The sequence below is a fragment of the Sinocyclocheilus anshuiensis genome, unplaced genomic scaffold (genome assembly GCF_001515605.1).
Source record: "Sinocyclocheilus anshuiensis isolate Anshui unplaced genomic scaffold, SAMN03320099.WGS_v1.1 scaffold188, whole genome shotgun sequence".
Taxonomy (NCBI): Eukaryota; Metazoa; Chordata; class Actinopteri; order Cypriniformes; family Cyprinidae; genus Sinocyclocheilus; species Sinocyclocheilus anshuiensis.
In genome coordinates this window covers 2,874,662-2,891,462 of record NW_015555768.1, presented here as the reverse complement: position 1 = coordinate 2,891,462, position 16,801 = coordinate 2,874,662, and the positions used below count along the sequence as shown (strand labels likewise).

General features: G+C 35.9%; 1 protein-coding gene across 1 annotated transcript in view; it reads left to right on the top strand.

The window, feature by feature from the left end:
• LOC107674335 (disabled homolog 2-interacting protein-like) overlaps nt 1-16,801 on the top strand; it is a 91,818-nt gene that overhangs the window by 64,378 nt on the left and 10,639 nt on the right. Inside the window, 5 exon segments of the mRNA XM_016468282.1 lie at nt 4,866-5,019; nt 6,793-6,891; nt 7,128-7,682; nt 15,153-15,297; nt 15,615-15,759. Of these exon segments, the coding sequence (XP_016323768.1) occupies nt 4,866-5,019; nt 6,793-6,891; nt 7,128-7,682; nt 15,153-15,297; nt 15,615-15,759 (1,098 nt within the window).

The window sequence follows — 16,801 nt, the reverse complement described above, 5'->3', positions numbered from 1 at the left end:
GCAGGCTGCACTCCACAACATGAATTTAATTACAGCATGCGAGGTCTGCGGAGTCCACAATCTGCTGCTGTCTATCCTTCCTCGCTTATTATTGGCTCATGAAGATGTACTTAAAAAGAAACCGAGTTGCTTTCCGTAATGTAGAAGTGCTTTTTTAATAATTGCCTATTTAGTGTCATCGTTATTTTTAAGGCTTTGTAGTGCAACAATACATTTTATAACCTTTAATTATGTGACTCATTAAAAAATAATTCTTTCTGTATTATTATTTTTTTAATCATCTTTTTAAAGCATAACATTCCATGTAAACCCTACAAGAACTGCAGCGACAATCCTTAAATCCCTGTTCGGTAAGCAAGAGCAGCATTTTTTTAATAGAAATCCTTGATTTGGGTGTGTTCAAGATGCAACAGATTGTTCCCTAGGGTGCTTGGATACTAAGGCACTCCCTCGCTCTAAATGTTTTAGGCAGAGCACTGTACAGTGAACATCTGATATCTTTCAGGAAAATCAAGGATAATCACGGCACTGGCTCACTTCTCTTGCAGCATCTGGACTTGTTTTGTACTGGGACCATGCTGAATCAGAATAGTAAAAAGTAAGTTTGGGAATTGTTGCTTCTTCCTGTTTTTCTCATCTTGATGGCTGCGGTTCTAGCGAAAAGTCTTGTTATTAACACTGGGTTTGCCGGGATTAACAGATTAGCTGGATGTTTGACTGTTTTTTAGTAACCCGCAATGGTGTTTGTTGTTTCAGTACATGCCGTGCCAAAATGCTTTTTTTTTTTATAGTAGTAGCCACCCAGAATGGAGCTTTGATGTCTGAATACCTTATTGTAGCTTTTGATCATGATGTAGATAGAAAGATTGACAAAGCGTTTTAATTTAAAAAAGGACTACATACAGCATTACTAAAAACAGTTCCACAATCAACAGTGTCCAAAGCTGAGGTTCTGTTTAGCATTATATATTTGTTTTACATCATAATGTTTTTTTTTTCCCAGGTTTAAATTTGTGTGTACTGTATATGAAGGTCATTGTTTTCTTCAAACAAATACAAAAACCCAAGATGCAAAGAGATTGTTTGTCATTATATACTTCTCTTTTGCCTTTTAAATGGATAAGAAAACGGATTTTTTTAATACAGCGAATAAGTTTCTTTTTCCAAACTCAAATCTCAGCTCACAGGCTCACATTTCCCATGAATCATCACCAGCCTTCTCTGATCAGAGGAGCCCATGCGTGCACAAATAGAACAAGTTTGTGCCCATGCAGATGTCTATTTGACCTTTGCATTATTTAATGGTGTGAATGCTGTGTTTTTGTCTACTAATGGATGATTTGCAGTGCTTATTGTTCCAGAAAGAATATTTGGAGAACAGTTTAATGTTCTGCCTTCTTGTTCAGAGATGTGCTTAGCAGTTCACACAAGTGCATGCATTGAATTGTGCTGTTTATGTAGATGATGCAAGTTTGAGGTTTGCAAAATTTAGCAATCCGTCCATCCATTATTTCCTCTGCTATATTCATGATACTGTAAATTAAAATGGAGAAAAGGCCAAGCAATTGTTTACAAATTGCACATTTAATGATTTTTTATTTAATTTGAGTATATGTCTCTCTCTCCCTCTATCTCTCTCTCTCTCTCTCTCTCTCTCTATATATATATATATAAATTACATTTATACTTGTATATATAATATAGAAATGTTGATATATGAAAATAATATTAGTTATATAATTTTGTATTAAAATATTATAAGCTTTTTAATAATTTTCTGTTATGAAGCATGTCTTTTTCCGTCCCTGTTGCACATATCGGTCATTCTCGAAATGCATAAAGCAAGTTTCCTTGTCATTTTGGTCAATGATTGAAGCAAACATATGTTCGCCTCAGGTCATTTGTGGATTCGCTGAAACCACTGACAGAGTCACTAGAGGGACGTTACATGAGTTTTAATATCAGCCTACAGTCCGCAGTGAGTCATTCGTCAATCGTTTAAACACACGGGACCTGAGAAGCGCTGGCTTGACTTTATCTATTACATGTCAGAAAAAATGAACAGATGAACAGCGGTATGCAGGACATCAGGAGGGTAATGTGGTAATCTTCCCATGAGATTTGACTGAGAGGTGTTTTTATAGCCCTTGACTGATGCCCTGTACATCCTTTGAAAGCTTGTGGAATTTCAGAAAAAATATCTGTATTTTTGTGTTCTTTTACATCCCATTCATGGTCCAGGATAGCTAAATGGGCCCGTAACTTTCTTGAGACTTTCCAAGGGAGTTTTTATGTTACACAATTACATAACTCGTAATTTGATCTGCCAGCTTTAATTTCTGTTAGCAGCAGTGTGCCTGTGTAATTCCATCATCTGTTATATCAACTCACTATCCAAGGACTCATTCGAAAATCAATTTGGTTGCCCATTTTCCTCCTTTCTGGCTTGTACTGTATAGTAATTTGCAGGACTGGCAGAATGAGATTTGTGGATGCTATAACTTTAGTGACATACATAATGAGTGTGTCACAATAATTGATAAAGCCATGCACCTCTCAAGAGTGCAGGAAAGAACAGTCCTGATCCTGATTTATGCAGTAGTAAATACAAACTTGGTACTATATGTGACCCTGGACCACAAAACCAGTCTTAAGTCGCTGGGATATATTTGTAGCAATAGCCAAAAATACATTGTATGGGTCAAAATTATAGATTTTTCTTTTATGCCAAAAATCATTAGGATATTAAGTAAAGATCATGTTCCATGAAGATATTTTGTACATTTCTTACCGTAAATATATCAAAACTTCATTTTTGATTAGTAATATGCATGGCTAAGAACTTCATTTGGACAACTTTAAAGGCGATTTTCTCAATATTTTGATTTTTTTTGCACCCTCAGATTCCAGATTTTCAAATAGTTGTATCTCGACCAAATATTGTCCTATCCTAACAAATCATACATCAATGGAAAGCTTATTTATTCAGCTTTCAGATTATGTATAAATCTCAATTTCGAAAAATTGACACGTAAGACTGGTTTTGTGGTCCAGGTTCACGTATCAGTTATCAGGCAGCATTTTTATTATTATTAATTTTTTTGGCATCATATCAGTAATTATTTATATGTAATTTTTCCTGCTCATTATCCTTATTTTTACATTTTATATTATGTCGGCCATCATTTATCGCTCACTTGAATAATTTAATAGCACTGTTAAGTGCAGTCTTAAATCTCAGAATGAATATCCATTTTTCATACTGTACATTAAAAAAGTTGTGATACCCAAATTTATTTGTGGCATTGAAACTAATTTTAGTTTTTAGTATTTTATTTTTCTGTTTTGTATTTTGTTATATACCAAACATTATAAATAGAGTATTTTAATATTTTATTTTTGTTTTTTCATACAGTTGTTTCATTTAAATATTTGTCTCTAGATACTTTGGCTCTAGATGTGTGTTGTCTCTCTAGATGTGTGTCCTAATATTTCTTAGGAGAAATAAATATAGACACTAATGAGACATTTTGTCACCTTGGAATTATAAGGTTTTATCTGCCATTTTTGTCAAAATCGAGTTGCTCACATACTCTTATTCTGTGACAACTTATTTACATTATTTGATGTTTTTTTTTAAGATGTGTACATTTTGGGACTGATGTATGAAAGAGACTTGTTCCCCATATGCCATATCACTTATATGGAATGCAAAAACTTTGAAGCTCAATATCTCGAAACTGCTCAGAATGCAGATATAACCTCATCATTTCTAGGCGAAACTTCATTTGGACAACTTTAAAGGCGATTTTCTCAATACTTTGATTTTTTTGCACCCTCAGATTCCAGATTTTCAAATAGTTGTATCTTGACCAAATATTGTCCTATCCTAACAAACCATACATCAATGGAAAGCTTATTCAGCTTTCAGATAATGTATATATCTCAATTTCGAAAAATTGACCCTTATGACTGGTTTTCTGGTCCAGGGTCACATTTGTAGAAATATTGTAAGCTACAAAATTAACGTTGAAAGCAGAGCTCAGATCACTTTTGAAAGAATTTAAAGGGGTATATTGGAGTTCGTATTGAAATTAACATTTGATTGCACTTTCATATCTTGGCAATTTAGAGCACAGTTTGAGACATTTTTGAGATATCTAAAACTTCAGAGAAGAGATGTTTTTCTTATTTTTCTCATATTTGAGATTATTTTTATCAGGAAACCCTAACAGCAGACTTCATTTGCTCCATTTGCTCTTTCCTAATCTCATCATTGTCTAAGAGAAACAATTAACAGATTAGCAACATTTTCTTTCCTAAAGGAACATGGAGAAGACAAGTCACACTTCCTGTAAACAATTCCTTTTCACCTTTTACTTTGTGTGTGTCTATGCGTGTCACTTCCTTTTTATTTTTGTGACAGTACTAGTCATCTCAACATGCCCTTGGTGGTCTCATTCAAACAGTCTCATCCGAGTGAAGGTCATTCACCTGGAGGGCAAACTTTGTTTTCCACTTCCTATGTGAGACACAGCTCACTTCCAATTAGGCAAAGCTGCTTTTTGATGCCTCATTACAACTTGCTGAAAATGCCTCATGGCCTCATCATTTCCCAGAACGCCGCCCCTCTGATCTTCGTCAGATATGTCATGCCGGTGCCTGGAAGCTTCAGCTTTTGTATGCAGTGCAGCAGAACCGCTGACTAGTCAGGCAGTGAGAAGTCAGCAGCTCATGCCGTGCTCACCGCAACATGCCAACGTATACGATAGTTCCAGTTCGCATTGCATCTCACTTCTAATAAACTACAAATGCCTGTTTGACTCTGATGCATATGTTCTTCTCTTCCTGTTTCACTTCAGTAGATCCCATCTGATGCTGAGGCTGAAGGAATCGCGGTCTCACGAGTCGTTGCTCAGCCCCAGCAGTGCAGTAGAAGCTCTAGATCTCAGTATGGAGGAGGAAGTGCTCATCAAACCTGTGCACAGCAGCATCCTGGGACAGGATTTCTGCTTTGAGGTGAGTCGGTTGACCTCACTGCCCTGTTGAAGTCACAGCCCTGTATTAATTGCCAAAGGACTTTTAATGTACGACAAGTCTCAAAATAGCACGCAGCAAAGGCCCATTAAAACTTCATCAAGGCCATTAGCCAAGATCAAATACTTAGCAGAAAATAGCAGTGCTATCTAGCTGTTCAGCAGTATAGTCATTGAGGGGCCGTGGGTCATGTTACTGGATGATTTTCACGTGTGTTACAGAGAAGGCTCATTTAAAACAGATGGTTATATAATTACAAGGTCAGAGGGTGCAGACAAAGTAAACTGTGATCAGGCAATCGGCATGCAGGTTTCCTTAAAGGAATAGTTATTCACCTAAAAAAGGTTTTTTTTTGAAAAGGGTTTTTGAATGAATCTCAGTTAGGTAGTATCATACTTAAATCAGGCATCTGCATGCGGAACTTAATACCAGAAGGGCCTTCCTGTCTCTTTGTATCCCCTGCTCAAAGGGTGCAAGAGAGTCCCATCTGTCTGAACATCTCCTCTCGTTCTCTCTGTGATCACTAGAGGTGAGTTCTGAGAGGCCAATTCACATGGAGTCAATGACTGTTACAGTACAGCAGACGCCAGCTGCAAAGAATGAGACACTCACCATTAGTAGGAGTTCTGCAGGGGTCAGCCAAAGGTCTATTATGGGTTATGCTGTTTGCTCTATTTATTCCATCATTTATCATGCAAACTATAATTATAGCAGTCAAAATTCTATATGAAAATTGAATTACATTTAGTAGGGTACACTTTTATTATGAATTTCTAGGGTGGAATTCCCTAAGAAGGAGCTGACTTTTCAAAAATATGCTTATTTTATATTTATTTTTTGTGAATGTTTACAGTGTTTAAATATTTCAAATATATTGTAGCTATTACTTAATTTTGTTAATAATTTTATTTATTTATTTTATTATTTTATTTTATTATATTTTGCAATTTATTTAAAATATTTGATATATTATTTTATTCAGATATAAATATTTTTGTTTAATATTTATCACTTAATTGTATATTTATTTTAAAGGCTTATTTGCATTTAAATACAATTGATTATATTTAAATTATTTAGATATTTATCTAAATATACATCATTTTAATTTATTTCATTTTTATTATATTTTGCTTATTTAAACTATAATTTACATTCTAATTCAAGAATTATTTAATTTTGCAATTGCAAACTTATTTTTTTGTTTAATATTTATTACTTAATTTTTCTAATTACTTATTTTAAGTATTATTTTCAAATATAATTTAAATACAAATGAAAGTACATAAGAAGCAGCACTACATCAGCGCAGATAATGCCTGGCAGTTTTTGTTCTGAAAAAGTCTCGCAACTGTTTGTTGAATTCACCCCTCTGTATTCAAATGTGGACCAGTACTTTTGTTGTCACCTGGATGGTGTGACTGTGAGCAGATGGTCTTTTCAGGATGAATTTTGGATATGAAAAGAATATTTGTAAAAGGCGTATGCATGTATCTCTACTCTCTGATAACGCACGTGATCCTTCAAATACGTCTGATCTAAGTGCATTCTGTCTGATAGGGCTATTTGAGAGTTTTATTCTTCCTCCAAATGTAATTGCTCTCCACTCCTGGGAAACGCTTCACTGATTGAGTGCTGTAGCGTTCAGTGGATCTCTCTGCTCACATCCACCATCTCCTGATCTGCATTTCAGTTCTTTCTAGCTTCCTTAATGCACTTATCCGCAAATTTGATCATTGTAATCTGTAATTGCAGGTAACTACGTCAACAGGAAGCAAATGCTTCTCATGTCGGTCGGCTGCCGAGAGAGACAAATGGATGGAGAATTTGAGACGTGCTGTGCATCCCAACAAGGTAAACTGGATGATTCATCTGAATCCTGGGTAATTCTAGACGAGATGAGGTTTAAGCCAGTCAGCATGTTACTTTTTCATATATCCTGTCTGTCTCACATATTGACAGTTTCGGATCGACTTCTCTGCATTAACTCAGCTTAACTTTTTAAAGTACACAGGGGGTTATCTAATTCCTTTCTGCAGTTTGCAGAGGTCACTGTAAAACGCAGTGCTTTCTTTTTTTGTATTCCGCAGGATAACACCCGTCGGGTGGAAAACATGCTGAAATGTTGGATTATCGAAGCTAAGGACTTGCCTGCAAAGAAAAAATACTTCTGTGAACTTTGTCTGGATGACACGTTGTATGCACGGACTACCTGCAAACTCAAAACAGACAATGTTTTCTGGGGCGAACACTTTGAGTTCAACAACCTGCCCTCAGTTAGGAGTATCACCGTGCATCTTTACAAGGAAACGGACAAAAAGAAAAAGAAGGACAAGAATAATTACGTGGGCCTGGTCAATATCCCTATAGCGGCAGTCACCGGGCGGCAGTTCGTGGAAAAATGGTATTCCGTGAGCACGCCGAATCCCAATAAAGGAAAGAGTCCAGGACCCATGGTCCGCTTGAAATCCCGATATCAGAGCATGAGCATCCTTCCCATGGAGCTGTACAAGGAGTTTGCAGAGTACATTACTAACAATTATATGTTAATGTGCTCAGTGCTGGAGCCAGCGCTAAGTGTGAAAAACAAGGAAGAGATGGCTTGTGCACTTGTCCATATCTTACAAAGCACAGGCAAGGCCAAGGTAAGATAATTGCATTGTACGCTGCTATGCCACGTTAAAGTAAACACGAAATCAGAGTTCACCCCATTTTCTTTTCTAATGCACATTCCTGCTCTTGTTGTGCATGATTCATCATTAGAATCATGTGCATGAATCTAATGCGCATTATTGCAATATAACAGTTTCAGGCTACCGTTGTACAATGTATTTAACAAATATGATACATAAATAATTGTAAATAATCAGATAAAAGAAATCACACAAAAAGCATACAACAAATCATGCAAGTTTATTTGCAATTAGTGTCAATTTTAAAATAAAGTCAGAATTGTGAGATTAAAGTTGTAATGTTGTGATATTATGTTCCTACTATTTTGAGAATAAAGTAAAAATTAGCAGAATAAGTTGTATCAATAGGAGAATAAATTCTTAGCAATATGAGATTAAAGTCGCCCACTGCTTGCCATTTCAGAGTTATTTATTGCTAAATCCTATCTTAAAGTAGATTTAACTAAATCGTCCACACACATTTCTCACATATAAAAATTAACTTTATTCTCAAAATAGTAAGACTGTAATCTCATATTTCTACTTTATTATTCGTATTGCTTTGACTTTAATGTTGTAATTCTGACTTTATTCTTAAAATATTTCCACTTTAATCTCACAATGCTATGATTTTATTCTCGTCATTTTTATTTTATTTATTTATTGTTTTTTAACATGGCACTAAAATGCTGTAATTTCCACAAGTCACAACTCAGAAATGCATCACATTCCATAATGAAAATGGGCTGCAAAGGCCTTTTCATGTTGACTATAAAAGTAAATGTGTTGCCTGACTGCATTTGTTATATCTAGGAAGATTGTTTAATTATAGACTCTCACGGATGCTGTTTGCTGACAACCGAACGAGAGAGTGACATGACGATTTGTACATTGTCAAGATAAAACACTCAACAATCATTGTGCTACTTTGAGTTTCCATGTTACACTCGGAGTTAGACGTCTTAGTATAAAAAAGCTGACTGTGACTTTTATTTTGAAGAGTTCTGAAATGAAGCATTTGCCTAGTTGGGAGTTTTGCTGTAAGAAACAGAAAAGTACGTTCTAGGCCTTACTCTAAACCCCATCAAATGTCCAACTGCGAAAAACGTCAATGATAGAGAAGAACAATAGAGACGTGGCCTGCTTCCCCTCATTTAATCACAGGAGTGCTGAGCGCTGTGATTGCCCTCATTAACTTGAGCACAAACGGCTCTGATACTCACCATATATCAGCCTAGAATCAGGTGATATCACAAACAAAAGCGAGCCGTCTGACGCTTTGTCACTCATCTGTCATTATTGATCAAATGCTGTTAGAGAGAGTTGTTTTTGCTGCAGCACTCTGATGCCAATCCGAGGCATTGTTGCATCACAACCGACCTGCACAACAATTTGCCATCCAGTTCTCTAGAATATGCGATCGCATTATTGTTAAGTGCCACTCTGGGCTTATTTGGGATTTTTAGTCTGTGCAATCCAGCAATACAAGCCTTATGTTTAGACGTGCTTGAATGAGATTTTGGTATTTTGTTTGCCTTTTGTGTTGAATGAAAGATTCTAACTTAGCTGTTACTTTTTCAACATATTATATATATTATATTATACAATTCTTTTAAACCATTTTTTGCAGCACACATATTATGTAATTTTTTAGACAATCAACAAAGTGGCTGGTCTGTCATTACAGCAGAACTGTAAGTCAATAAGGCCACAGTCTTTCATTACAGAGGATTTAATTGGTCAGGGACTGCATTGTCTCTCATTATACAAGGCCAGAGCTGGTCAGCCAGTGCATTTTCTTTCATTAGCTGAAGCCTGGTTACTGTAAATAAAGTGCATTGACTTAGTCTCAGCATTCCACAGCTTCCTGTCTTTGTCTGCAGGCCCTGCATGATTTCAATAATGAGTACTGATTAGCCTGAGTATGTACTGATAGCACATGATTGAAATAATATCTGCCTGTATGGGGCATCTCGTTCTAAAATTGTCTTCAAATTGGATTGCTGCAAGCCAAAATTGCTGAATGATAAGCTATCCATAATGTGTAGTTGCATAATATGACATTCACCTTTATTGATCTAATAAGCAACCATCAAATTTGTACGGTAGTCTTGAAATGCTGTGTATTTGAGCTTTGCTAATGTATCAGACATCTTTTGACATACATAACTGTAAATGGTAAAGATACAGTATGTATTCAGTTTAGAATCTATACAATATAACGTGTCTATATTATATACCGAATATTTACTGTATATATTATATAAATTACATATGAAGAGTTCAGATGCAAAAGCCTCTAAGTGCCGTCTGAAATTTTCATCTAAAATGGACATTTTTATCAGGCTCCTATATTTATGTTCAATTATTTCACTTTAACGGGTTAGAAAAGGATCTATACATTGCCATTAAAGTAAAATGACTGAACCAGCATAGGAGCCTGATAAAAATCTAATTTTAGATGAAAATTTCAGACGGCACTTAGAGGCTTTTGCATCCGAACTCTTCATATGTATTTACATAATACCTATTTAGGAGCTAAATATAAAATATCCAGTGTTTTCATGTTATTTTTTTTATGTTTATTACCCCTTGTTGATTTTAGATAAATCTCCTATTATTTACATTTATAAATGCACTGTTTATACAGTAGGTATTCAGTATATAATATACACAAAATAGTGTGTCTGTACTATATACTATATATATTAATTACATATATATTTACATAATGCCTATTCAGGAACTTTATCAAAAATGAAAACAGGGATATTAAATAAATAAATGCAATGTTTTTATGTTTTATTTTTACAATTCTATAATTATTTTTTCATATGTTAGTTTTTAATTCTTTTTTATTTTTCCTTGTCAATTTTAGATAAAGCTCCTAAATAGGTATTATTTACATTTTTAAATATACAGTAGTTATGGTATGTGTTCAGTATATGAATAAGTGTATACAATATAGTGTGTCTATATTTTATACTGAATATAAACATTTAAATCAATTTAATTTAATGTCTTTACATGATTCATTTTCATTTTCATTTACATGATACAGATAGCTTTATCCAAAGTAAAACAGGGGCAATAAATAAATATAAAATATCAAGTGTTTTTATGTGTTATTTTTAAAACATAATTATGTTTAATTATGCATAATTATGTTATTTATTGCCCCTTATCAATTTTAGATAAAGCTCCTAAATATTTTTAAATATACCATTGATTATATATATATTTTATATAATAATAATAAATTATTTGTATCCACAACAATTTAAATCCGAGCTTTGTGACACTCGGATACAGATCTAGTCTGTTTGTGCAGGAAGTATTGATCGTACTGTGTGAGAGTATGAGCCGGTGGGGGGAGATTCACAATTCTAACCTCACATAAAGAGTCAAAGTGTCCACTCAGGGTTTGTCCTGAGGGAAATTCCAAGTGTCAGGCCTCATGCTAATCAGCTTTTATTAATTCAGCCATTGGTTTGAGGGCCAAACGGGTTCATGTGATCACGCTCAGTGAAGAATTGAGCTGTAATGTGCAAGTCTGAAAGATTATTAATCAGCAGGGCTGTGCACTAGGGAGGCAGGGCCTGTGGGACAGGGGTCATTAGTAGATCGCCCAGAGGATGAACTGATTCTTGAGAACACACATTGCCATTTTAACAAGCCACTGCTTACTTATTCGTGCCTGCCTCAAACTGCTGTAAGCATGAAGCTTAAACAAGACGCTAACAACCCTTCCGCAGGTTACTGGACAGCAGGAAACATTTTTAATGTTAAAATAATATTTCCATTTTGAGTAAATGTCAAATAAATCATCAAAGAATCCTGAAAAAAAATGTATGACATTTTCCACACAAAAAAAAAAAAAATGCAGCACAACTGTTTTTAACTATTGATAAGAAATGTTTCTTGAGCACGAAATTAGCATATTAGAATGATTTCTGAAGGATCATGTGACACTGAAGACTGGTGTAATGATGCTGAAAATTCAGCTTTGCATCACAGGAATAAATTAGATTTTAAAATATAGCAAAATAGAAAACAGTTCTTTTAAATTGTAATAATATTTCACAACATTACTGTTTTGACTGTAGTTCTGATCAAAAAAATGTAGCCTTGTTGAGCATAAGATACTTTTTTCAAAAAACAGTAAAAATCTTACAGGCGCCAAACTTTTCAGTGGTATGCTAATTTTATGCACAGTAAAAAGTGCACCTACTATATTTGCCAAAACATTCAGTACACGCATAACAAATCACACTATGTACAGTATCCTGCAATGCAGTGCGCTTGACTTGCAGTGTGACAAATTAACTGGAATTTATATCAACCACAACTTTTAACATCTCTTTCTCGACTCATCATTTGATCAGACTGCCAAAGACATTTTTTAACAAAACTGGGCTACAAATGCCCATATTTCTGACACGTTAACTGGGCACCACTCATGCAATCTAATGAGGTCATGTGTCAACATCGCATACCATCATAAGCATTTATAGCTGCATTCACATGTATCATTTGCTTAAAAATAGTGCACACTGCATTGTATATTTTGCCTAGTATGCAGTAATTGCTTTGCAACTACTAATTTTCCATAAAACCCCCATAGTTTTCTTTTTGCAGATCTGTGCTGATTGTGGTGCTAAGCTACAGACAGGCATGATGGGATGTGACAGGCATGCCGGGGAAAATGCGCTGCACTCTGTGGCGTCTGATTAGTGGTGAGACTACGGATAAGTCTCATCAGGGAACGGGCGCTGAGTGCTGCTCACTGTGTTAAGCTCTCGTGTCCTAATTGAATACCGAGTGCTGTGACTCCTGCCAAAGACGCAGAGCTTTTCGAGAAACTGGGTCTCATTTGATCCTCTCAGTGTCATAACCAAAATGCACCTCTGCCTGACTGGGAAGAGAACAGCTCAGATATTCCCTTATCACCTGATCCCACCGGTGATGGTGGAGAGAGCTTTGTGCGGCACAGAAAATCCTGTCTTGTTCTTGTCTTATATAAGTGTAATGTGTCGGCAACTGTTTAGATTGTTGTGGACACCTGCTTAGGAGACTGAATCCTCAGAAGGGTGCTTGTAGAGATGTGCAATAATGACTAAGACGCTATCTCTCAAAACACAGACATGCATCTGCTGCAGATCATTGATCCAATGCCAGGGCATCAGCAGAAATCACGGCCAGCTGTAGACACACACACACACGCCCATGTCCTTTACGGAGATTCTGCTGTCAGCAGTAGCACAGCACCACCCACATTGATCCTTCATCTCTCCCACATTGCATAGCTTATGACCAGATTGTGTTTTTGATGCTGGTGGGATCATATGTTCTGCTGGCATATAGCATTGATATGCATCCTAAACCAGCACTAACCAGCATGGAGTAGCATGGGAACTCATACTGGTCTCTTAATCCATTGCTAAACACATGGAGCTTACATAGTTCAGAAGCAATCTGATGCTTCTTAAATAATAGAATTTGTTGCATCAATTCAGTTCTGCTGTATCATATTTAATAATCATTCTTTGGAGACTTAGACTTGTTTGGGGACAAACAGAAAACAAAAAAATGTCCTTTTTACCACTAATGTTGTTCATGGTACCTTTCTATTTTGTAATTATTGTGAAAAATACAACATTATGAATATACAGTATAAGGATATAACTGGCAGAATGTGTTTTAGTATTAAAATATGCTTTAAAAAAATATAATTGTAGAATGTTTAATTTTTATGTTCAATGTCATCCTGAAATGAATCAAATGCTTTTTAAATTGGTAAATTTGAATTGAATATGAATTTGAACAGGAACTAGAATTTGGATTAAAATGAATTAAAACTCATAAACCTGGTAACTTTATTTAAAAGAAAACCTAATAGATAACCTAATAAACCTAAACTTTAATTTAAAAGAAATTAATAAACCTAATAACTTAAATTCTTACTAGGAAAAAGGAACATTTGTCAAGAATTTGAAAAAATCTTGGGACTTCTTGTGAAAGTCTTGAAGTTTAATGATTTATATTTTTTTACTGACAGACAGGCAAGAAAGAACTTAATTTCCCACAAAGTCATTACCTGTTGAATTTCTTAGAATTGCAATTAAGTAAATTACACTTCCTGTCATTATATTCCATTATATATTTTTTTTCTTTCTGTGCATAGATGCTGTCGTTATTCACTTAAGATCTTTCCATCTGGCATAGCTCTAAAATCTTTAAACTTGACATCTATAGTTTGACATCACTGCTTAACAGCTACCACAGAGGAGAAGATTTTCAACTAGTAGCAATTAAAATTATCCCAAGATATCAAATGGCTTTATGAGTCTTGAAGTATAGTGCAAGAGTCTTCTGTTATCGTGCATTTTGTACATTTTGGAGCTCTGAATATACTTTATACTTTTAATATAAATAAAGCCTATAGAGCAGGGCTGTCCAAACTCGGTCCTGGAGGGCCGGCGTCCTGCAGAGTTTAGCTCCAACCCTGATTAAACACACCTGAACCAGCTAATCAAGCCCTTACTAGGCATAGAAACTTCCAGTCAGGTGTGTTGAGGCAAGCTGGAGCTAAACTCTGCAGGACACCGGCCCTCCAAAACCGAGTTTGGACAGCCCTGCTATAGAGCATAAATGGCTACCGGGGCCACATGAGAACATATCATTGGCATGTTTACTTGTGGGCTTCTGAGGTCTTGGATGTGCTCAGCTGAAACTGATGTAGTGCAGTGAAGCCGGAGCAGAGACATGAGATACACATCATGAGAGAGGAAAAACAGGAAGTGAGGCAAAGAATATTACAACAAGACCTCACTGAACTATACAACGTCCATTACCCCACAATACACTATCACTGCGTATGAGTCATCTCCCCCACTGGATATCCATAACCGTCTCAATCTGGAACACGTCCTGACTGGAGCTGCTGTGGACTCTATATAAAACTCCTGCATCCGGCCCATCAGATGCATTTGCTGGTTTGCAGGTCATCCAGTCAGATACCCGGTTCTGGATGGTTCAAAATCAAATGTGGGACTTCAAAAACATAGTGATCAAAGATGGGGACAGAAAGGAGGAAACAGACCAGAAGCAGCACAGTAGACACAAAACAGCCTGTGTGTACTGAAGCCAGCATAATTTGTGTGCCATTTTGTTGTCAGTTCAATATGCATAAACAACTATAAATAAGGTTGAAATATCTGATATGGTATGAAAACTTTATCAAAACATTGTTGTGTTTGTCTAAGTATCCCCAATCAGCCAGAACACTCAAGCAATGAGTTTGGGTGAAACTTTTTATTTATCTGACAAGTGAGAGTCGGGGGGAACCATTTGCAATTTAAACCCAAGGTTTCAAACATTTAAAGACTATCTCTAGAAATGCTGCACATCAATAAAGACTTCTTAATGTTTTGTCCCCCTCAGGACTTTCTGACAGATCTGATGATGTCTGAGGTGGATCGGTGCGGAGACAATGAGCATCTCATATTCCGTGAGAACACACTGGCTACTAAAGCTATAGAGAAGTACCTGAAACTAGTGGGACAGAAGTACCTTCAGGACGCTTTAGGTAAAATTGTGTGAAAATTGTCATTCAAATCAAAGTAGTGCAATACATTCCTTACTATTTCTGGAGACCATCAAATATGCTTGTGAGAATATATAATCAATAATTTACTGCTTTTGTGTGTGTAGTATGTTTTTGAAGTTCTGTTCAATTATTTAAGATATCAAGTTAAATATGGGTGCAAAATCAAGTGAGGAGGGAAAGCTTTAGGCTTGGTTTCCCTCAAAAGAGTTTGTTTGATGCTGGGAAAATACTTTCAAAAGCTTAGTCTGTGAGAAAGTGTTGCAGGTTTTCCGCATTGTTTACTTTCTCCGTCCCAGGTGAGTTCATCAAAGCCCTGTATGAGTCAGACGAGAACTGCGAGGTGGATCCGTCTAAGTGCTCCTCCAGTGACCTGCATGAGCACCAGAGCAACCTGAAGATGTGCTGTGAGCTGGCTTTCTGCAAGATCATCAATTCTTACTGGTAATGCCATCAAATTCACCTCTCATATAAGTGTTTGCACACTGCAACTGCCTGGCTTAGACAGATTTATAGGAATTTTTCTTTTTATTGGAAACATGCTTCATTTGGTATTTTACAATGGTTAGTTCCAATGTTAGAAACTGATTGGTCAATATGGCATATAGGCACTGCATTTAAGGTATATATATATATATATATATATATATAACAAATGATTTTAGCAAATGGCTGCAATATAACAAAGAGTGAAAAATTTAAGGGGGTCTGAATACTCTCCGTACCCACTGTATATATATATATATATATATATATATATATATATATATATACCTTAAATGCAGTGTAAGTCATTTTGAATGATAAGCATCTACCAAATGCATAAATGTAAATGCTTAATAAAAACATGTTAGAATATTATCACTTACAAAGGGTTTTCAGCTGCTTTTAAATTAATTCTAGGCAGATCCTGAATTAGCAATTTTGTCATTTCTCCAAAAAGCCCATGATGCCTGGCAAAGTAAGACTAATAAGAAGTGAGAGGTCTCCATCTGTCCTCATGGAGACTGTGCTGTTCCTCAGTCATCACCTACGTATTAGCAAAACCATGCTGAGATATGAAATTACTCCCTCCTGCAATGGCCTAGTTCAAGATATTCCGTCAGGGGAATGTAATTTTTCTCCCTTTGAGGAGTCATTCTTCAACTGAATCTTGATAGGTTGTGTCTAACTCTGCCGGGGTTTTGTTGTGCGCCATCTTTTATGTGTCTCTCTGTCTCAAAAAGAGTAACTTAAACAGCAGATTGTGGTGAGCTAGAGGTCGCAGGAGGGGACGTCCTTACGGCGGTGATGTGAAAATTGAAGGTGGGCGTAACGGTTAAAGGGTGTAGCAGTGAAATTGTTGTGGGAGAGGATGCCGTCCCGCGTTGTTAACACTTAATTAAACGCACATGGTGACTGTGATTCGATGTGGGAATGCAGAACTGAGTGGGAATGTTGTTGTTTTTGGGCCTGTTTGTTACTAAACAGTTACTCAGACAGTATT